This window comes from Eschrichtius robustus, chromosome 14 (assembly GCF_028021215.1).
Source record: "Eschrichtius robustus isolate mEscRob2 chromosome 14, mEscRob2.pri, whole genome shotgun sequence".
Taxonomy (NCBI): Eukaryota; Metazoa; Chordata; class Mammalia; order Artiodactyla; family Eschrichtiidae; genus Eschrichtius; species Eschrichtius robustus.
Genome location: NC_090837.1, coordinates 40980791 through 41004085, shown reverse-complemented (window position 1 = coordinate 41004085; position 23295 = coordinate 40980791). Strand labels below are relative to the sequence as shown.

The following is a 23295-nucleotide window of genomic DNA, read 5'->3' as shown; positions in this document are numbered from 1 at the left end:
AGAGAAATGAAGACAGTCTAAGATAACTCTGAGACAACATTAACTGCACCAACATTCGCATTATACAGGGAACCAGAAGGAGAAGAGAGTGCAAAAGGACCTGAGGAAATATTTGAAGAGATAATAGCTGAAAACTTCCCTAACATGGGAAAGGAAACAGTCACCCAAGTCCAGGAAATACATAGTCCCAGGCAGGATAAACCCAAGGAGAAACATACCAAGACACACAGTAATCAAAATGATAAAAACTAAAGACAAAGAAAAAATATTAAAAGCCAACAAGGGAAAAGCAACAAATAGCATACGAGGGAATTCCCATAAGGTTATCAGCTGATTTCTCAGCAGAAACTCTGCAGGCCAGAGGGAGTGGCACGATATATTTAAAGTGATGAAAGGGAAGAACCTACCACCAAGAATGCTCTACCCAGCAAGGATCTCATTCAGATTTGACAGAGAAATCAAAAGCTTTACAGACAAGCAAAAGCTAAGAGAATTCAGCACCACCAGACCACCTTTGCAACAAATGCTAAAGGAACTTCTCTAAGCAGAAAAGAAAAGGCTACTACTAGAAAAAAGAAAATTACAAATGGAAAAGCTCACCAGTAAATGCAAACATAAAGGAAAGGTAGGAAATCATCTGCACACAAATATGATATTGAAACTGGCAATTGTGAGAAGAGGAGAGCACAGATGCAGGATATTAAAAATGCATTTGAAATTAAAAGACCAGCAACTTAAAACAATCTTGTTTATATACAGACTGCTATATCAAATCCTCATGGTAACCACACACCGAAAATCTACAACAGATACATACAAAAAAGAAAAAGGAATCCAAACACAACACTAAAGTTAGTCATCAAATCACAAGAGAACAAAAGAGGAAGGGAAGAAAAAAGACCTACAAAAACAAATCCAAAACACTAAGAAAATGGCAATAGGAACATACATATCGATAATTACTTTAAATGTAAATATATTAAAAGCTCCAACCAGGGGCTTCCCTGGTGGCGCAGTGGTTGAGAATCCGCCTGCCAATGCAGGGGACAAGGGTTCGAGCCCTGGTCCGGGAGGATCCCACATGCCGCGGAGCAACTGGGCCCGTGTGCCACAACTACTGAGCCTGCACTCTAGAGCCCGCGAGCCACAACTACTGAGCCCACATGCCACAACTACTGAAGCCCGCGTGCCTAGAGCCCGTGCTCCGCAACGAGAAGCCACCTCAATGAGAAGCCCGCGCACCGCCATGAAGAGTAGCCCCTGCTCACCACAACTAGAGAAAGCCCGAGCGCAGGAACGAAGACCCAACGTAGCCAAAAATAAATAAATAAAATAAATAAATTAAAAAAAAAAAAAAAAAAAACCTCCAACCAGAAGACACAGACTGGATGAATGGATACAAAAACAAGAGACCCACTTGTTGTCTAGAAGAGACCCACTTCAGATCTAAGGACACATACAGACTGAAAGTGAGGGGATGGAAAAAGGTATTCCATGCAAATAGAAATCAAAAGAAAGCTGGAGTAGCAATACTCATATCAGATAAAATAGACTTTAAAATAGACTATTACAAGAGACAAAGAAGGACACTACATGATGATCAAGGGATCAATCCAAGAAGAAGATAGTAACAATTGTAAATATACATGCACCCAACATAGGAGCACCCCAATATATAAAGCAAATACTAACAACCATAAAAAGAGAAACTGACAGTAACACAATAATAGTGGGGGACTTTAACACCCCACTTTCACCAATGGACAGATCATCCAAACAGAAGATCAATAAGGAAACACAGGCCTTAAATGACACACTAGACCAGATGGACTTAACTGATATTTATACAGCATTCCATCCAAAAGCAGCAGAAAACATTCTTCTCGGGTGCACGTGGAACATTCTCCAGGATTGAACACATGCTGGGCCACAAAGTGAGCCCTGGTAAATTTAAGAAAACTGAAATCCTTTCAGTCATCTTTTCCAACTGCAATACTATGAAACCAGAAATCAACTACAAGGGAAAAAAAACTGTAAAAAACACAAACACGTGGAGGCTAAACAATATGCTACTAAACAACCAACGGATCACTGAAGAAATCAAAGAGGAAATCAAAAAATACATAGAGACAAATGAAAACAAAAGCATGACTAACCAAAACCTATGGGATGCGGCAAAAGCAGTTCTAAGAGGGAAGTATATAGCAATACAATCTTACCTCAGGAAACAAAAATCTCAAATAAGCAACCTAACCTTACATCTAAAGCAACCAGAGAAAGAACAAACAAAACCCAAAGTTAGTAGAAGGAAATAAATCATTAAAGATCAGAGCAGAAATACATGAAATAGAAACGAAGAAAACAATGGAAAAGACCAATGAAACTAAAAGGTGTTTCTTTGAAAAGGTAAACAAAATTGATAAACCTTTAGCCAGACTCATCAAGAAAAAAAGGGAGAGGGCTCAAATCAATAAAACTAGAAATGAAAAAGGAGAAGTTTCAACAGACACCGCAGAAATACAAAGGATCATAAGAGACTACTACAAGCAACTCTATGCCAATAAAATGGATAACCTGGAAGAAATGGACGAATTCTTAGAAAGGTACAATTTCCCAAGAATGAACCAGGAAGAAACAGACCAATCACAAGTACTGAAATTGAAACTGTGATTACAAACTTCCAAAAAACAAAAGTCCAGGACAAGATGGCTTCACAGGCAAATTCTATCAAACATTTAGAGAAGAGTTAACACCTATCCTTCTGAAATTACTGCAAAAAACTGCAGGGGAAGGAATACTCCCAAACTCATTCTATGAGGCCACCATCACCCTGATACCAAAACCAGACAAAGATACCACAAAAAAAGAAAATTACAGACCAGTATCACTGATCAACACAGATGCAAAAATCCTCAACAAAATACTAGCAATCTGAATCCAACAACACATTAAAAGGATCATACACCATGATCAAGTGGGATTTATCCCAGGGATGCTAGGATTTTTCAATATCCACAAATCAATCAGAGTGATACACCACATCAACAAACTGAATAAAAACCATATGATCGACATGGAAGCAACCTAAGTGTCCATCATCAGATGAATGGATAAAGAAGATGTGGCACATATATACAATGGAATATTACTCAGCCATAAAAAGAAACGAAATGGAGGTATTTGTGGTGAGGTGGATGGAGTTACAGTCTGTCATACAGAGTGAAGTAAGTCAGAAAGAGAAAAACAAATACAGTATGCTAACACATATATATGGAATCTAAGAAAAAAAAAAAAAAAGGTCATGAAGAACCTAGTGGCAAGACGGGAATAAAGACACAGACCTACTAGAGAATGGACTTGAGGATATGGGGAGGGGGAGGGGTAAGATGTGACAGGGTGAGAGAGTGGCATGGACATATATACACTACCAAATGTAAAATAGATAGCTAGTGGGAAGCAGTCGCATAGCACAGGGAGATCAGCTCGGTGCTTTGTGACCACCTAGAGGGGTGGGATAGGGAGGGTGGAGGGAGGGAGACGCAAGAGGGAAGAGATATGGGAACATATGTATATGTATAACTGATTCACTTTGTTATAAAGCAGAAACTAACACACCATTGTAAAGCAATTATACTCCAATAAAGATGTTAAAAAAAAAAACCATATGATCATCTCAGTAGATGCAGAAAAAGCTTTTGACAAAACTCAACACTCATTTATGATAAAAACTCACCAGAAAATGGGCATAGAGGAAACATGCTTCAACATAATAAAGCCCATATATGACAAGCCTACAGCTAACATCAACCAGAGAAAGAACAAACAATAGTGAAAAGTTGAAAGCATTTCCTCTAAGATCAGGAACAAGACAAGGATGTCCACTGTTACCACTTTTATTCAACATAGTTTTGGAAGTCCTAGCCATGGCAATCAGAGAAGAAAAAGAAATAAAAGGAATCCAAATAGGAAAAGAAGAAGTAAAACTGCCACTGTTTGCAGATGACATGATACTATACACAGAAAATCCTCAAGATGCTAACAGAAAACTACTAGAGCTCATCAATGAATTTGGTAAAGTTGCAAGATACATAATTAATACACAGAAATCTGTTTCACTTCTATACACTAACAATGAAAGATCAGAAAGAGAAATTAAAGAAACAATCCCATTTACCATCACATCAAAAAGAATAAAATACCTAGGAATAAACCTACCGAAGGAACAAAAGACCTGTGCTCAGAAAATTTATTATAAGACACTGACAAAAGAAATCACAGATGACAGAAACAGATGAAAAGATATACCATGTTCTTGGATTGGAAGAATCAATATTGTCAAAATGACTCTACTACCCAAGGCAATCTACAGATTCAATGCAATCCCTATCAAACTACCAGTGGCATTTTTCACAGAACTAGAACAAAAACTCTTAAAACTTGTATGGAGACACAAAAGACCCTGAATAGCCAAAGCAATCTTGAGAAAGAAAAACGGAGCTGGAGGAATCAGGCTCCCTGACATCAGACTACACTACAAAGCTACAGTAATCAAGACAGTATGGTCCTGGCACAAAAACAGAAATATAAATCAATGGAACAGGATAGAAAGCCCAGAAATAAACCCATGCACCTATGGTCAATTAGTCTATGACAAAGGAGGCCAAGACTATACAATGGAGGAAAGACAGTCTCTTCAATAAATGGTGCTGAGAAAACTGGACAGCCACATGTAAAAAACATGAAATTAGAACACTCCCTAACACCATACACAAAAATAAACTCAAAATGGATTAAAGGCCTAAATGTAAGAACAGATAATATAAAACTCTTAGAGGAAAACATAGGCCCAACACTCTATGACATAAAAGACATCACAGTAATATCTTTTTCAAGCTGTCTCCTAGAGTAATGGAAATAAAACAAAAATAAACAAATGGGACCTAATTAAACTCAAAAGCTTCTGCACAACAAAGGAAACCAAACAAAAAGACAACCCACAGAATGGGAGAAAATATTTGCAAATGATGAGACTGAGATTAGTCTCCAAAATTTACAAACAGCTCATGCAGCTCAGTATCAAAAAAAAAAAAAACCCAATCAAAAAATGGGGGGAAGATCTAAATAGACTTTTCTCCAAAGAAGACATACAGATGGCCAAGAGGCAGATGAAAAGATGCTCAACATCACTAATTATTAGAGAAATGCAAATCAAAACTACAATGAGATATCATCTCACACCAGTCAGAAGGGCCATCATCAAAAAGTCTACAAACAATAAATGCTGGAGAGGGTGTGGAGAAAAGGGAACCCTCCTAGACTGTTGTGGGAATGTAAACTGGTAACAGCCATATGGAGAACAGTATGGAGGTTCCTTAAGAAAATAAAAACAGAGCTACCATATGATCAAGTAATCTCACTCCTGGGCATACAGCCAGAGAAAAACATGGTTCTTTTAAAAGGATACATGCACTCCAATGTTCATTGAAGCACTGTTTACAATAGCCAAGACATGGAAGCAACCTAAATACCCATCAACAGAGGAATGGATAAAGAAGGTGTGGTACATATATACAATGGATTATTAATCAGCCATAAAAAAGAATGAAATAATGCCATTTGCAGCAACACAAATGGACCTGGAGATTATCATACTAAGAGAAGTCAGGCAGAGGAAGACGAATATCATATGGTATCGCTTATACGTGGAATCTAAAAAAAAATTATACAAATGAACTTATTTACAAAACAGACTCACAGACTCAGAGAATGAACTTACAGTTACTAGGGGGGATGAGTGGCAGGAGGGATAGACTGGGAGTTTGGGATTGACAGGTACACACTACTATATTTAAAAAAGATAACCGACAAGAACCTACTGTATAGCACGGGGAACTCTGCTCAATATTCCGTAATAACCTAAACGGGAAAAGAATTTGAAAAAGAATAGGTACATGTATATGTATAACTGAATCACTTTGCTGTACACCTGAAACTAACACAACATTGTTAATCAACTATGCTCCAATATAAAATAAAAATTTTAAAGAGTTTTTTTAAATGGCAGAAGACATGAATAGAGACTGCTTCAAAGAAGATATACAAATGGCCAATAATCACATGAAAAGATGCTCAACGTCACTAATCATTAGGGAAATAAAAATCAAAACCACAATGAGATATCACTTCACACCCATTAGGATGGCTAATGAAAAAAAAAAAGTTAGAAAAAAGTAGTAAGTGTTGGCAAGGATGTGGAGAAACTGGAACCCTTGTGCACTGTTGATGAGAATGCAAAACGGTGCCGCCACTATGGAAAACTGTACGGTAGTTCCTCAAAAAATTAAAAATAGAATTATCCTATGATCCAGCAATTCCACTCTGGGCATATACCTCCCAAAGTTGAACACAAGGTCTCAAAGAGACATGTATACCCATGTTCATAGTAGCATTATTCACAATAGCTAAAACATGGAAGCAACCCGAATGTCCTTTGATGATGGATGAATGGATAAACAAAATGTGATACATATACACACACACACACACTATTCTGCCTTAAAAGGAAGGAAATTCTAACACATTTTATATCATGGATGAAACTTTAAAGACATGCTAAGTGAATACGCCAGCCACGAAAGGACAAATACTTATGATTCCACGTATATGAGGTTCCTAGGATCATCAAATCCAGGGAAATAAAATTGAAGGGTGATTGCCAGGGACTGAGGAGAGGAAGAAATGAAGAGTTTAATGGGTACAAATTTCAGGTTGGAAAGATAAAGTTCTGGAGATGGATGATGGGGACAGCTGCACAACAATGTAATTTTACTTAATGCCACTGAACTATACTCTTAAAAATGGTTAAAATGGTAATTTTATCTTATGTATATTTCACAATTGAAAAATTTTTAAACATTAAAAACTTACTATCAGTTATAAATGTATAGGAAAATTAAAAATAGTAAAATTTACATTTACTCAGTAGCCTGTAATTGAAAACATTTAATGCTCAGAAACACTGAGCATTAAAGTGTTTTACTTCTCTGTAAAATATGTATCAAGGGTGTTTGAACAGCACTTGCTTTCTTCTTGTCATATAACTCATGATGCAGAGGGAGCATTTTTGCTACTACGCCTTGGTGAATTGTCGTCCTTCTTACCAAGTCTGGATCAGCTTCCAACATTGTACCCTTTGTGCCTTCAACGTTGTGAAGTATTTCTGAGATTCCTTTAATGTGAAGTTTTACATTCATCACCTCCTCTGGGACATCCTCATCTTTTCCCTTATGACCACGCTCCTCCTTTGTGTTGATAAGCTCGCCTCCACTGGGCACCCGTGGGAGTCTCAATGGCAGAGACAACAATCCCAGGTTAGCTATTCCTTCTATAACTCCATTCATATTTGATTCAAACTTCATTTCCAGCATGATCACCTTTTTCTCTGCTGCACTTTCATCTTCGTTGGTCAAATCCCTCTTTCAAACAGCCGTTTTTGTAAAATGTCATGTGGGTTGATCACTATGAGACAAAGAGGCAACAACAATATACTCTGCTGTCCGTGTGGGAACTGAATAAGGGATGTGCAGCGCTCAATGACAGGCAGACTCTGAAACAAGTGATGTGACTGGCCACTGAGCATGATGTGCATCTGTTACATCCGTGGTGATTTGTGGGCTGAAGAGCTAGCAGCTTGTGTATAGTTACTCACAGTACACACACAGGTGAAACTGAAATGTGAACCGTGTTTTGGGGGGTACTGGTTATTTAACTAACCTCTGGTAACTGAAATCCATGCATATTAGAACCAAGCAAAGCAAGTGCTATATGTGTATAATTACAAACTGAGGTAAGAAGCCCAGAGGAAAGGAACATGATTCTTAGAGAATCTTCAAGAATCTGAAAGAAGTCAGAGTGACTAGAAGTCAGAGTAAGGGAAGGGCACAGCCATGCAACATAAGGCTACAGAGTGACATGACTGACCAAAGTGTTGATATTTTAAATGAAGGTTAATATCGATTCTAAAGCTTGTTAAAATGAAAATCATTGTCAATTTAAAGCTATTTTACTTTTCCATTTTTACATAAACCACCGTATAAAAAGAGGAGCTATAAGCCTATTTTGTAGCATGAGCTTCTTTGGCTTTGTACAGCCCGAGCCTAGAAGCAACACAGTGAAATTATTTTAAAATATAAGAAAAAAAGGATTAAGCAGTAAATGTGTCAAGGGCCAAACCAAGCAGGGCCAAGCCATACCACAGAGATGCTGTCAGAGATTCTGGTCCTGATCCTGAAAGCAGGAGGATGTTATTTTAATTTCCTGGGACTGCTGTAATAAATTGTCACAAACTTGGTGGCTTAAAACAATAGAAAATTTTCCTCTCCCAGTTCTGGAGGCCAGAAGTCTGAAAACAGTTTCCCTGGGCTGAAATCAAGGTGTGGGCAGGGCTGGGCTCCCTCTCGAGGCTTTAGGGAGAATCCATGCCTTGACTACTCCAGCTTCCGGGGACTGCCTGCATTCCTGGGCTTGTGGCTGCCATCACTCCAATCTTCAAGGCTAATGTCTTCAAATTTCTTCTCTCTGCTCTGTTTTCGTGTTTTCAGAGCAGTCTTCTCTATGCGTATAAAATCTCCCTCTGCCTCCCTCTTACAAAGATATGTGTGACTGCATCTATCCAATCCAGGAGGATTGGCTATCCACCCAGATAATCCAGGATAATCTTCCCATCTCAAAATCTTTCACTTAATCACGCCTGCAAAGACCCTTTTTGTGGCCATCTAAGTTAACACTCAGTGGGTTCCAGGGATTAAGATATGGATATCTTTTGGAGGACCATTTTTCAGCCTACCACTGAGGCCATGAAGGGGTTCTTAGCAGAGGCAATATAATTAGACACAAAAAGATCCCTCTGGTGGGGGTGGAGGAGGGACAGAGAGGAAAAGAGGAAGCCGGCTGGGCTCTGCAATTGTCCAAGGAGCGGTGACTTGGACGAGGTGGTGGTGAAGAGAAGTGAACGGACTCAAGAGATACTCAGGAAGGAAAACTGGCAGACACAGAAGGTGAGGAAGAGAGGTGCCTAGAGGACCTTCAAGACTTCTGGAGTCTATAACCTTGTTGCAAGTGGTGCCACCCACTGAGCTTGGGAACATCAGAAGAGCAGATGTACAGGAGACCATGAGGCTAAACAAGTGACCTGCAAGACTGCTGGGCGATGCCAAGCAGCACAACAACAGGGTTCTTTTCAGAGGAAGCAGGGGAAACAGCATACGCTCTGGGGTTGGGGCCAGATCTCCCACTCAAAATCTTTTTAACTTGGGTTCGGTAAGACTTCATTTTGTCCCAAGCAAAGTGACAGTGGTAATACTTATCCTCAGGGCTGCTGAGAGAACTGGGATTAAGGGTAAAATTCACGAATCACAGCATGTGTTAACGGTAAGCACTGATCACCCACTTGATTACCATTCACTTCCGTTCTCGGCCTGATCAGTAATGCAAGGAAAGACCAAGTCTGCTGTGTGACTGTATGACTGTAACACTTCTTACTTTATTCTGATTCCTCTCTAGCTTTGCTAATTCGTATTCGTTTATTGCTAAAGCCTGAGGCTCATTGAGTTACTGATGTATTCTGAAAATAACTCATCAGGCTAAATAAAGTCAATTTTTCCCTACAGTTTTTCTAATTGTGTCATTAACGTGTATCAAATATCTTCCCAACTCATCAGTATTTAGTTCCTTCTCTATCTTAAATCATACAAATAGATAATCAACTCAATCATCTCCCTTCTACATTAACAGCAGATGGAACCAGCACTGATAAGCAACTTAAAAAGAGATCATCCAAACCAAATATTATCAGCTAGCTAAAAAGCCTTTCCAATCACCTGTTCAAAAAGGCTTATTTTTTAAGTAACAAAATTGATTGTATTTTCATTAATTTTCTTATCTTTAAATTATCACAGGGTCCTTTTATTATGTGTGGCAATAATCCACAAACTGCATGAACACTTTGAGGATTAAACACACTCAGCTGTCTAGACAAGCAATTCAAACACTAAGTTATCTTAGATAATTACTTAGAAATTTTAGCAGATTTCTCTATTTTTCAGTTAAAAAGGCATTTCAAAGTAAAATTAGAGACTTACTCTTCATAATAAAATTTTAGTAAACTAGTGCTCAGTAAACAACTCTGAACTTCATAAGAAAGTGTCTCTCACCAAAGCACCTACTTTTTCCTTTAGTTTTCAGCGGAGCATAGGGCAGGAAAATTTCATTTGGGTTTTAGTTCATTATTCATAAGCTTCCTTAACTATAAACTTAGACTTGAACTGAATAGCTCCTTGATGAGGTTTTGTTATACTTTGAGATAAAACATTCTTCTATCAAGAGAAAAGCTCACAGTTTCAAGTTAGCCTCAACTACCCTCTCTCATAAGCCCAGCTCTGATCCAAGATGCCACACAAGGGATACAAAAACCACTCAAACCATTCTGTCATTTGTTGCTATTTTTACATTGGTAATTGCTCCAGAACAAGAATCCATTGGAATTTCACCACAGCAGGTCCTGACACTTGGCTAAACTACTTCAGACAGCTGTTTCCACTCTCCCGTGGCCCTTCCCTCTTTTTTTCCCTGTGATATTTCAAGAGGAGTAATTTCCAGCTCAATTTGTAATTTTAGTAATTCAAGGTAATGAGTGTCTCATCAATCATCAATACAGAAAGACCAAAAAACTTGTGGATGCCAGTGGTTGAGAGCTGAAGCAAATGGCATTCCAAATATAAACTCTTGTTCTTTTCTGAGCAATTAAGTTGTTGCAAACCTTGCTATTGTCCAGGAGACAGCCAATTTCTCCAACAACTGCAGTCCTACAAAAGTCAGCCCCATTTCGCCTTGGGTAGTTCAAGAGTCACAACATCAGACAAGTATGCAACTGATGGATTCAACATGCTTCTTTATCTTAGACCCCAATAAATTTGAGGGTGAGCATGATTTACAAGACACAAAGATATCAAGTTCCTTTTTGCTCCAGAGATGAGCTGACAATAATACATAACTAGAGATTTTGCAATTCACTATTCAAAATGAAGGGGGTAAAAGCACTTGAAGCCTTGACAGTGACTCATTATCCTGGAAGCAGTCCCACAGCGGCCATGCAGCATGGATTTCCATTTAATCCAATTGCCTCTCAAAACCCAAATTTCTGTCATTTAGTAAATTCAACTTGGATTTGAATACATAATGTCATTTTCCCTCATTTTCTGTCCAGTTAGAATAGTACCAAAAATTTTACTTGATAGAGATGAAGTGATACAAACATTTAAAAATCTGTTTATCTGGTGAATGACTTACATCATGGAAGTAAAACGTGAAGGAGGGCTGCTGTAGTCATGAGGCAAGGAAGTGAATTCCAAAGCAAAAGGCGTCTATCTAGATAAGGAGGCCAAAGTGGGAAGAACAGCAAATAATGCTTATTAACCATGGGAAGCCAGAAAGAGACACATCATGCTCAGATTCACATCCTAGAAAAGCTCCACCCAGAAGGAATACAATGGTGCACTCAAGCATGTAAAACAGAGGTTGAGCTAACACGTAACTATGGGATGCAGTTGATGGCATGGTTGAGGCTGGAAAGACACAGGTCCTGCATGCTGGCTCCGCAATGAGAATAAAGAAGGGAAGGGGCCCCAGTGGTTCTCCATCCCCCTGGAGGGACAGAAGAACCTGTGCTGACATCCCTTCCCGGAGCTCTAAGAGCCCTAGAAGCAGCCGTGTGTGACCTGGAAACGCTGGCGTTTAGAGGCAGCAACCGGTGAGGCCAACACTGGAGAAACCCCACCATGCGCTCTGCCCTCGCACCCCAGGGTCACAGACACACTGGGGGCACTGCCTCCTCCAGCACGTACCCTCTGCAGCAGCCCTGCCAGCCGGGGCTTGCCTCCCCTGCCTGCTGCTCCCAGCGGCCCCAGGATTTCAGCTGCAGAGACCGAACCTGATCTTGAGCCCTACACCCCGAGCCCAGTACCTCTCAATGGAGGTGTTCTGGAAATCTGTGGGGGCCGTTTTGGGGTGACACGATGACGGTAGCAGAATGGGCCAAGGACCCCAGACATCCTCAATGTGCAAGAGTCCCAAGTGTCACCCCATGTCCCACACAACCTCTGAAGGTCTGGAAATCCACGTGTATGAAACTGTTTTCCATCATTTAGTTCTAAAATCCACCGCCATTGACTTACAAGCACAAAATCATTCTGTCCTTGTTTAAATATACCCTTTCTCAAGATCTGTTCACAACTGTAGGAAACTATGTCAGTAACAGCCACACTGCTTGGGGTATCTGAGCTGCCAACACACCACAGCTACACTAGCCCGCGTCTGCAGCTATCACACGCCAGAATTTCAAAGGGATGTTGAAAACTCCTTTACATATATTTAAAGCCAAGTTATTAAAGACCCATGAAATACTGGATACCAAGGATTTTCATTAATAAATTTCATTTTTGCCATCTATTAAGAATCTGTAGCACAGTGAAATTTATATCAGGAGAACTGCACAGAGAATTTATTTGTTTGGGGTTTCTTATTTTTCTACCTTACTCTGATACTGTCCTTGGGGTGACACACCTCCCACCCCACCCCCCATCCCAACTTCCCTATAAACTTTTTCCAATTCATCCTCAAATCCTAGAAATCTATTAAGGGCTTTGGTCTCCAAAGTACTGGGTTTGGGGAGGGATTTAGAGATGGGAGATCTGTTTTCTGAGACACTTTGTCAGCACACATCCCACGTCCTAATGCAGGGAATTAATTATGCTGACAATACCCTGACACGGGCAGCCTGGTTCATTGCAAAAATGCTTCCTCATTTTCTCCACGTCAACAGTCTGTGGTTTGCCTTGGCATATTATGCTACTTCACTTAAGGCTGTTTCCCCGTTTTCTCTTAACAGACACAGAAAAGTGTCATGTTACTTCTTTTATGTCAAGTGTATCTACTCTCTCATTTTTCTACTGTGGAATGGCTTCTGACCATCTCTTAAATCCAAATTTATTCACTGTACACAGGTGCAAGCACCTAACTAGTTCGTCTTCTGATGAAGGTGTGCTGAGCATTTACATTTTGAAATACATGTAATTTTGTGTTATGAATTTCTTTTTACTTCTCCTTTATGATACTATTTGGGCATTCTACTGACTTTTAGACACTGTATGTGTGGACAGGTCATTTCATCCGTCAATTTCATTTTAGGATCACAGAAGGGGAATTACACAATATTATATCTGTTACAAAGAAAGGGCATTAGATTTGAGAGAGTCGAGAGCCATCCGTCTGGAAAGCTTCCCCTCCCAACCTCCAAGTTCTTCCAGAGACCAGTTCTTCCTGAAATTCAGGACAGGGATCGTGGAGTCGAGAAGCTAGACTCCTGCCAGAGAGGCAAGTAACACCAGCACGTCATGCCGCCACCACCCGGGGTAACGCAGAGCGCCGGGGGAGGCTGATGGGAGCAGTGGAAGGGCTGGCCAGTGAGGGTAGGCCTCTGCCTGACCAGAGACAACATGCGGTGGAGGACAGCTCAGTCGAAGAGCTACGATGTCCAGAGTTACACCTGCCCAGGCCAGGTGCAGCTGAGACCCATGGCCACTTCAGAAGCAGGAGACCTCATCAGAGCCTCCGATTTCCCTTTGATGGCACCTGTCAAGACTAGCATGTGCTTGGCGGCAGCTCTGCTCCCCCTCGCCCCACACTATGCACTGGGCAGCCTGGATGCACCAAAGGGAAGAGGCTGAAGAGCCAGACAGGAGTCCTGCTACCTGCGTTTTGAGAAGCTGAGCATCAGTTCAGGGGGTGCTTGGAGCCCCTCCACTGGGTCCAGACATGTCCACTGCACATCAGAATGCAGGAGGGGTTTGAGGAATCAAGGCTCCTAAAGGGCACTACCCCTGGGCTGCACGTGCAAATAAAGGGGAGCTGACATGCCTATAAAACCTCTTGGACCCCACATTACCGCAGCAACCTCAGGAAGGTCAGGACCACCCGACGAGAAGTCTACCCATCTCGGCCCTCTCGCCCAGACAGGCAGCCGTGTAAACGATGCCCATACATCACAGTGCTGGATAAAGAGGCGGAAGGATGCTGCAGGAGCGCCACCGCCTTCTCATGGAAATCCGAGCTGTGTCTTGAATGACCAGTCACAACTAGTTAGATAACACAAAAGTCTCCAGCACGACTAACTTGGAAGGGACCTAGAAAGAGGCAGGAGGGAGGCAGGGAAGCAGACAGGACAGATCAGAGCACATCCTATGCCAAGCCAAGACCTCGGACTTCATCCTGAGGCCAGCTGGGAGCCACAGAGCATCTAAAGCTCGGGTGACACACTCCCCGCGGACAGACCTCTCTGGTGGTTTATCAGATCGCCTGTGGGGATCAGAGTGTGGTTTGCAGATTTCTGGGGAAACTAACCCCAAAATGACATTAGCAGCACACAGGTAAACTCCTCATAGTGTAAGAGCTACAGAAGCGAGATAGTGTAGTGCTGGGGTTAAACACTCAGGCTCTGCAGCCGGACACCCTGGGTTCAAAGCCAGCTCTCCCACTTACTGTGAAACCTTGGGCAGGTCATCCGATGTCACTGTGCTTCCCCCCAGCCCCCCGTAAGAGGGAGGTGACAAGAGCACCCCTCACAGAGCTGTGGGGAGGATAAAGTGAGGATTAACACACGGGGAGTGCTGACGTGCGGCCTGGCACAGAGAAAGTACAACCTAGTATTTACCATTACGTGTTTATTTTGATGCATCGTTAGGAAAAATAAGTTACCTAAACCAGTGACTTCACAGATATTACAGCTTGGATAAGACTGAGTGTTAAAGACTGAGACTCTTCCTGCAGCAGATTTAAAGGTATTAAGTGAGCAATGCCTGCTCGAAGCAGGGAAACACTTCTCACCTTTGTGTCCTGCACACGGTGGACCTTCTCTAAGGGCTTTCTCCATCATAACGGACCATTTTCCTGTAAGACAAGAGTAACTCCCTGTTGTACATCTATTTCTTGTGTTCTGAAATTCTTGAGCAAGAAGCAAGAGATGGAGAAAGCAACCTTAGCTAGGAGGAAAAGGGCGGAGACGGCCAACCAGCAACCACCTTTACACACAAAGAAGAACCCAGTCTCCATCTTCAAATCAGACGTCAGAAGTCATTCACACACATCTAGACAGCAAATTTACGAACAGCTTTCTAGAACATGTGTTTGTAACTATGTATGGTGACAAGTGTTAACTAGACTTATTGTGGTGATCACTGCACAATATATACAAACATCACATCATCATGTTGCACACCTGAAACTAGGGTGTTGCATGACAACTATACCTCAAAAAACATGCATGCAAAGTCACTTGTTCAGAAACTGGGATGCATTTCTCTGAATAACAAGGCTTCAAGTGGTGACTGGATCCCCAGGTTAGCCCACAAAGACCTATTCAATCCCAAGCCGGACCTCTGTTACCAGCTGAACAGCGTACTGCAAATTTAAGGGATGGAGTAAGTGGAGGAAAAAGTCTAAGACGGAGATGAGTTCCTCCCCGGGTAACCCCAGCCCCTTGAACGGGGCAGAGGCGGTGCTAAACAAAGTTTTGAAATAACAGCCATCTACTTTCTGTGCTTCTCTTATCCTCTCTCCTCTCCTGGAGTTCTCAGCATGGGTCTCTTCAAATTCTCCCCCTGCTGTTGCTGGGTAAGTAGGAGGGTGACCCTGGCAGAGGAGACTGGGGTGTGAAAAATGGGATTTTAGGAGCTAAAAAGTCTGTACAAACTGTCTAAGCCCTGAAACACAATGGTGTGTTTGGGGGTCCACAGGGTGTTCCGTGTAACGAGAAGAAAGAGCACCTCAGGCCACCCCACCCCCACGGTACATACAGGTGGTCACTTTTTTCTGACAATTTCCTATATAAACTCTCCCGTTATCCCACAGGCAGCTGCATTTAAAAAAAAAAATTCCAATTAAGCCAAATGAATCTTTAATTGGGATCTTTTCAGACAGTGCAATAGTTGGGGCGGGGGAATCAGCCTTTTTACAAACACACTGCTGAGCTGAGGAGGATGGAAAAAGGCAGCAGCTGAGCTTCCTCCCTGCTGTCAGTTCCCTACGCCATTTCTGCTTTCCATCGCTTCTCCTCTTCCTGCATTTCTGCACCTATGGACTCTCCAGGGACTCTGGCAGCGAGGCCCAGGCACCCTGGCTCTGGGAGCAGCCAGATCATGCAGAAAACAAGGGCAGCCGGCAAGCTGTCCCTGGTGTCCAGAGCATCTGACACAGTGCTGGGCACACAAGAGGTTCTGACACCTACTGGCTCAGTTACACAAGCCTTTTAAGTTTTTCCAGGGAGAACTATGGTTTGTACCAGGGGTCATCAAACTCTTTCTGTAAGGGGCTGGAGAGTCAATATTTTAGGCTTTGCAGGCTGTAGGCTCTGCATAGCTATTCAGAGATGATACATAAATAAGCGAGTCTGGCTGTGTCCCAATAAAACTTTATTTACAAAACCAGCCAGCCAGATTTGGCCCACGGGGCCTAGTCTGCAATCCCTGGATTATACTGAGCCATCTCTATGGTAAGACTGGCTCCATAATCCACACGCTCACAAATAAGGCCACGTGTCATACTGCTTGGTCATATGTACCATAAACTGTGTTAAACAATTTAGGATCCATACATTCATTTTAAACATACACGTTACCATGAATTTTTCTTGCTTTTTGTTTTTAATACATTTTCGCCATTTTCATACTTTAAAATAAAGTGGAAAAGAAAAATATCACAATTCGTAATACCGACTATGCACTAATTCTATATCAAGACCTTCTTTATGCATATTTATCATCAGTGATCGTTCACTTTAACCATTACATGCTTTTTGTTTGAGTTGACAATGACCAAACAGGGCTTTTTAATAATATCTACAGCCAGAAAGTCGTAGTCATGTTGGCAGGGGTAAACAATGCAGATGTTTTAGGGTCAGTTAAAGCAGATGGAGATGGTGACCTGAAGGGGAGGAGAGACAGGAAATGCCACGCTTATGAAATAAGAACCACAAAGCTCTTTGGGCCAGGAGCTCCAAATGTCTTCTGTTCTCCTCAGAGTTCAGTGTGTTTCACCTCTACTAGTCCTTCCATTAAAAAAGTAGTATCTCAAGCCAAAAAGAGAAAAAGATGGTGACATTAGGATCCTGAGGCCCAAGGAGCCAGGTGTTAATTACAGATGTGACGGCCACACTGTGAAGGATGACAGTCATCGGAGAGCATGAGTTAACTAAAAACCCTGAAAGGCAGAGCTGACTCCCAGCAAACATGGACCAACCAGCGGATCTGAGAAAAATCAAGTGTAGAAAAACCATCCAACGTGACAATCAAATAACACTAATCAGCTGGCAGCTCTCACCCTCCTTCTCCAGAAGCCATTTCACATCTCCTCTCCCAGAGTTCCATTTCCACCCACCTCCGCTCACGTTCTCCTCTCCTCCCCTCCCCCACCTCAACTCCTTCTCCTTCAACTTACTCACTTTCACCCCATCATGGCGCTCAGCAACAGATCCTCTGGAAAATTTTCCTTCAAGCTGGGCTACACATTCCTTCTCTCCAGTCCTACAGGCTACGTCTCCCAGCCTCCCCACCAGCCAATCTTAACCTGCACCTCAACACCTGAAAACCTAGTGCCTGTCTCGTGCACATAACCACAGCCTATCTTTTATCACGAGCCTGAGTACCTACAGGTCTGAGTGTGTGTCACACACATGAACGTCGTTAACAGTGAGAGTGTGTATGTGTGTGGGAGATGGAGTGAACACTGCTGAATGAGAGCACTGAGCCCCCCGACCAACACGAGGAATGTGATTTCAGATGGTCAGGATCACGAACTTACAAAGGTATACCCCTGGGCTTAAAGCAGCACCAATGTGCCCCAACCTCTGGGAACACATCTCCAAGTGCATGACGGGGGCTGAGCATCAACAACAGCGTAGCCTGTTACACTACTATAGTTACAACAGAAGTGGCAGCTACATTTTGAAATCCCAACTACGGAGTCTCATATCTCAAAAGAAAGCCTCTACTGTGCATATATCTTTAACTCCTATATGTACAATATCTGAATTATACAATCCCGGCTTTCCATTAATTCAGAATGACCAAGTAACCATTTTCTCATTAGGTAGCTGTTGGTGAAACTTTTATCATCCTAGTAACGTGGCAAGAGAAAGTGACCTTCTTGCTTTAAGTTTCTTAAAGTGTTATTGTTACACTAGGCACAAAATGTTTCTATTGTTAAACTAACGATAGGATTCTGGAATTTTTACTACAATGGGAAGGGTGGTGACAAAAGAATCCTAAGAAAAGAGATAGGGGCTTCCCTGGTGGCGCAGTGGTTGAGAATCTGCCTGCTAATGCAGGGGACACGGGTTCGAGCCCTGGTCTGGGAAGATCCCACATGCCACGGAGCAACTGGGCCCGTGAGCCACAACTACTGAGCCTGCGCGTCTGGAGCCTGTGCCCCGCAACGGGAGGGGCTGCGATAGTGAAAGGCCCCCGCACCGCGATGAAGAGTGGCCCCCACTTGCCGCAACTAGAGAAAGCCCTCACACGAAAACTAAGAGACCCAACACAGTCATAAATAAATAAATAAAATAAAGTATTAAAAAAAAAAAGAAAATGCTTCAAGATTCTTAATATTTAAAAAAAAAAAAAAAGAAAAGAGATAATCTAATTGTTCTATCTTCTGTAGAGAAACTGAGCTAGAGGTGTTCCTCAAACACTTACGAAATCACTGCTGGGTTTTCCAGCTGGCCATTCGACTCTGGAACTGGAAGAGAAGTGTCCCAATGCATAATAGGACCCAAGTCTTTCAAATGCGTTATGTGAGGCTAACTTTAAATAGAAAGGCTACCTGCATTCAGGACATTTTGTCTTCTATTCAAACTATGCCATCCAGAAGAAAGCACGATAATAGTGAGGAAGACATCAGGTACAAAAGCTACTTAGTGTTTACTGAGCGCTTACGCGGTGCCAGCTGCCGTGAATTCTTTTAATACTAACCACCACCCTACAGGTGTGCGCGATTCCCATTTTATAGGCAAGTAAGCGAATTGAGAAACCAAAGTCAGCAGCTACAAAAAGTGGACAACTAGGATGGCAGCCCTGGTTGCCAGACAGCTGATAGGATTAATGCTACCATTATCCACTCCTAAGAACAGTTTAAGTTGCTGGAAAACAAGGTCACAGGGCAAATTACAAAATATAATCAATTAGGCAGGACAGGCAGGAATGGCTTAATGAAAAGAGCCCTGGATTTAGAACCAGGGCTTGTGTCCTGGGCCACGCTAAACACAGAGACTTGAGTGCCTCGTTACAACACTGTCATGATAAAATACACCTCACTCTTTTGTTGTCACTGGAATAGTGAGAATATAAGGGAATGCGCCTGGCACTGTGCTTAGCAGAGAAGACACACTACAGTATCTTGTTCTTTTATCCTCGGTTCCCGTTTCAAAATATAAGCAGACAGCTACAACTCCTAGCTAGCCAGCGTAAGCACCCCCCCGACCCCTCCCCCCGGCCCCAACACCCACAGAGAAACACCTTTCAAGGTGTATCTTTCCCGCCCTTGCTGTGAGAAGAGCTTTCCTATCGCTCAAAATTTGCCCTCTAGCAACAGTGCATACAGAGGTGGCTAGATGAGGCAAAATGACTTAGTTCATGCTTTCAATATATGGGAACCATGAGGTAGTAATTTAAGTATGTTAAAGCACTTTAGAGGGAAAAGAAGATCATTAAAATAAGTAACAGAACATTTCAAAGCAAGAAGTGTTGAAATATGCAAGCGCCGTATCTTGATCAGCAACTGAAGAAAATAAACTTGACTCTGAGACATTCTCCACTCCTCTCTGATACAACATAAATTCCTATGCCTTTAAAGAGTCAAAGCACAGTAAATGAAACTTTTTTTCATGAAATACATTCTCAGATGGCTAAAAAAAGCTACAGGAGACACTGTGAGACGAGTCTCTTAAATCTATCCTCTGGAAATCCTTGATGAAACTCTGGCTTGAAATCAGACTGAATGCTTTAAAAATAAAATGTTCTGAATAAAGCTAAGAAGTTTCCATTTGCAGATTTTTTTAAAAAACTGATTTAAAAGTAAAATGTCTCAGTGAAAAGTTTATAGTTGTGAGATAACTTGCTTTGCCATTAAGCATGTGGAAGCTCCCACCGGAAGAAACCACCATTCTTTTAAGTCTGAAAACTTCAGGCGTCTGTATCCCACCGTCCCTCATTTGCTTACAGACCGTGGCTCTCAATCACAGCTGCACATTTGGTTTGGTCCTCTAATTCCTACCAGACCACCGGCTCTAAAGAAATGCAGCAATTGGCCCTTAAACATTTACAGGGAATCTGCTAATCAACATCCTTGAGTCTTGTCAACACTAGAAGGACAAATCACAAACTTGCTTCCTAAACCAGAAAGCGGATGCTTCTGCTCCCCAAAGAAATTGAAGGCTCCTCCCACACCCACGAGAAAGCAACCAGGTTTCAGTTCTTTTGCTTCATTTTTTAAAAAGAGGAATAAAAAATTAACTGAACACACGTGTGCTTCCTCCCACTCTTCCGTATATTTAGAATCCCTCCATTTTCTTCTACCTTTAAGTTACAGAAATCCATCATAAATTCGCTCGCTTGAAAGGCATTAGCAACTCATTTTGGGGACTGAGTTTTAGAAGAAAAACAGAGAGAGGTGAGTAAGCAGAGTTCGGTTTTTTTTTTTTTTTTTAATTCCTGCACGGCCAGGCAGTTATGCATATCTGTTTTCAAACAAGGAAAGCGTTTGCAATGCACAACGATGCAAAGTAACGCGAGGCACAAGAAACAGGCACGATGCAGCTGGTGTGGTCCGTATCACAAAGGCAGCACGCTAGCCGGAGTCACAACCCTGCAAGTCCCTGGCTTGCGGCTGCCTCAAATCGCATCCGGTCCCAGGTCTCAAAGCCAACGGGCTCCGGACCCGGCGGCGGGGCAGGCGACCCATGAGAGAGAATCGGACAAACACCGGGCGCCCCTCTTGGAGGGCGAGGCCGGGAGAAAGTGAGGGAAGAGAGCAGGAGCCGGGAGGACACGCGGCGAGTCCCTCGGAGAGAAAGGACCACGGAGCAGGGGTGGAGGCGGAAGGGGAGATGTGGCAGAGGCGCCGGCTGCAGCTCAGGCAGAGGGACAAGACACGGGGAAAGGCGACAGGGCCAAGGATCACTGACCGACGGGAGGGGGAGGGGGCTTCTGGGACGGGCCGCAAAGGGAAGCGCGCGAGCCGGCCCCGAGGTGCGCGTGCCGGGCGGGGGAGTGGGGCGCGTCAGTCACCTGTATTGTTTGAAAAGCTGGTCCGACTCCCTAAAGCCGTTGTTGAGCAGCATGTTGATGCCGGCTAGGGCCAGCTCCGCGTCCTGCAGGGGCGCCGCCGCCGAGTCTCCGTCGTCCCGCCGCCGCGGCCGCTGCTGCTCCGAGCCAGCCATGGGCGCGCGAGGCTCTGCGCAGGGCCGAGGCGAGGTGGGGTAGCAGCTGCTGCGGCCCCCGCGCGCGGCCGGAGCCCGGCTCTACCTGCCCGGAGCGCGCCGGAGCGGGCGCGGGGGAGGGGCGCGGCGGGCGGGGCGCGGAGGGAGGAGCCCGGGTCCAGCTGCAGCGCGGCGGGGGACGTGGGCGCCCAAGCCGCCGCCTCCCGCCGCCGCGGGGATTACTCAGCAGCCGCCCGCCCGTCCGCTCCGAGGCGCGCGGCTCGCGCCGCCACCGAAACGGAATCCGTTTCCGGGTGTCTCTACCCCACCGGACCCGGGGCCGAGCCGCTGCCGCCCCCGCTTCCTGCAGCCCTCGCGCGCCGCCCCGGGCCCTCACACCGCGCCCCTCGCGCGGCAGCCCGGGGCCAGCGCGCCGAGTCTGCCCGGACACGAGCGAGGCCCCTGGGCCCGGCCCTTGACCCCCTACTCCAAAAGGGCCGGACCCGGGAGTCGCAGGGAAGCTGGAGAGGGCAGACGGGTTCGGAGAGCGGACAGGGAACTCCGCCCGGGCCGCAGCGAGAGCGCGCCTCGCTTTTGCCCCGAGCGACTGAAACCCCACGCAAGCGGCGCGCGCGAGACCCGCAACTTTATCCGCCCCCTTGGGCCGCCTACTAGCCCGCGGCAGCCAATCCCCGAGGAGGTGGGCGGCGGGGACGGGGCCTCCGGGCACCTGCCCGGCAGCTGCCCCGAGCCCAGCGTTGACGAACTGGAGCGGCGAGGCCCTGGGTGTGTGGCACCCACCCTCTCCGGCCCGCCACCAGCATTTGCGAGATGGGGCAAGAAGGCAAATGGTGGCCCAGATGGCATATACCTAAATATTTAGGAGTTATAAATTAAGCTGTTCTTGTGCGTTCTACTCTCACCCTGACAATTATGCTTTCTTACCAATGGAAGAGAAAAATAAGTGAAAAGCTGTGGTTTCCGTAGGGCCGAATGTCAGTAAAACGCCAAAGATAACTGAATTTAGCCATTATTGACTAAATTCTGATGATGGGCTGGTGATGTGTGTGTGCGTAATATTAGGGAGGCAAACAATCCATAAATTGATTTTTGTCATTTTTCCATAAATTAGTTTTTCTCACCTTTATCTTAGCAAAATCACTATGTATGTTGTTACAATCAAGATTGTTATTCATGTCAAATTAAACCACCTTTCTTAAATCGTCGTAGTTCTTAAAGTGTAGTTTATTAAATTCAATTTGGAGAAACTTTGCTCTGCCAAAGCATTTACAATTGTAATTTACAATTACAATCGAAATTGTCTTTAAAAATTAAAACGATGTTCAGGTTTCGAGATAACCCACGAATTGTAAATATCATGTCCAGCATTATAATGGGATCAATAAGATAAATGATCCCAGAAAATATTACAAAATAATATAATTTCATCCTGTAAGTAGCTATCACTTGTTTTGTGATTTGTGCCATTCCTTACATGAATATCTCAATCCATACTATATTCCCAACATTCATCTATACAAATTTAAGAGTAATGTGAATTGTTGTCACTCCTTAGCTGTCGTGTATAACTGTTACAAAGCCATGCTAATTCTTGAGTACATCTGGAGCCACAAATTAGAACACCAAAAGAAGCAAGATGATGGATGATTCTCAGCCCTGGGAAATAATACTTTGTAAGGGAGGAATCATTGCCTTCATGTGCTCTGAGAAGGATATGACAAGTTGACCAATTTTTTTTTTAATCCAAGCACTAC

At 43.5% G+C, this 23295-nt stretch overlaps 1 protein-coding gene across 3 annotated transcripts in view; it reads right to left on the bottom strand.

Annotated features, from left to right (window-relative positions):
• The window catches only part of TTC39C (tetratricopeptide repeat domain 39C), a 104345-nt gene extending 82217 nt beyond the window's left edge, over positions 1-22128 (bottom strand). The window contains exon 1 of one of the 3 annotated variants that reach the window (XM_068562867.1): positions 21390-22128. In XM_068562867.1, the coding sequence (XP_068418968.1) occupies positions 21390-21541 (152 nt within the window). In that variant the 5' untranslated portion in view covers positions 21542-22128. Of the gene's footprint in view, positions 1-11346; positions 11405-14937; positions 14960-21389 lie in introns of those variants that run through there. The other 2 variants (XM_068562870.1, XM_068562868.1) reach the window with 2 other exon arrangements.
• Between the last annotated feature and the right edge of the window lie 1167 nt (positions 22129-23295).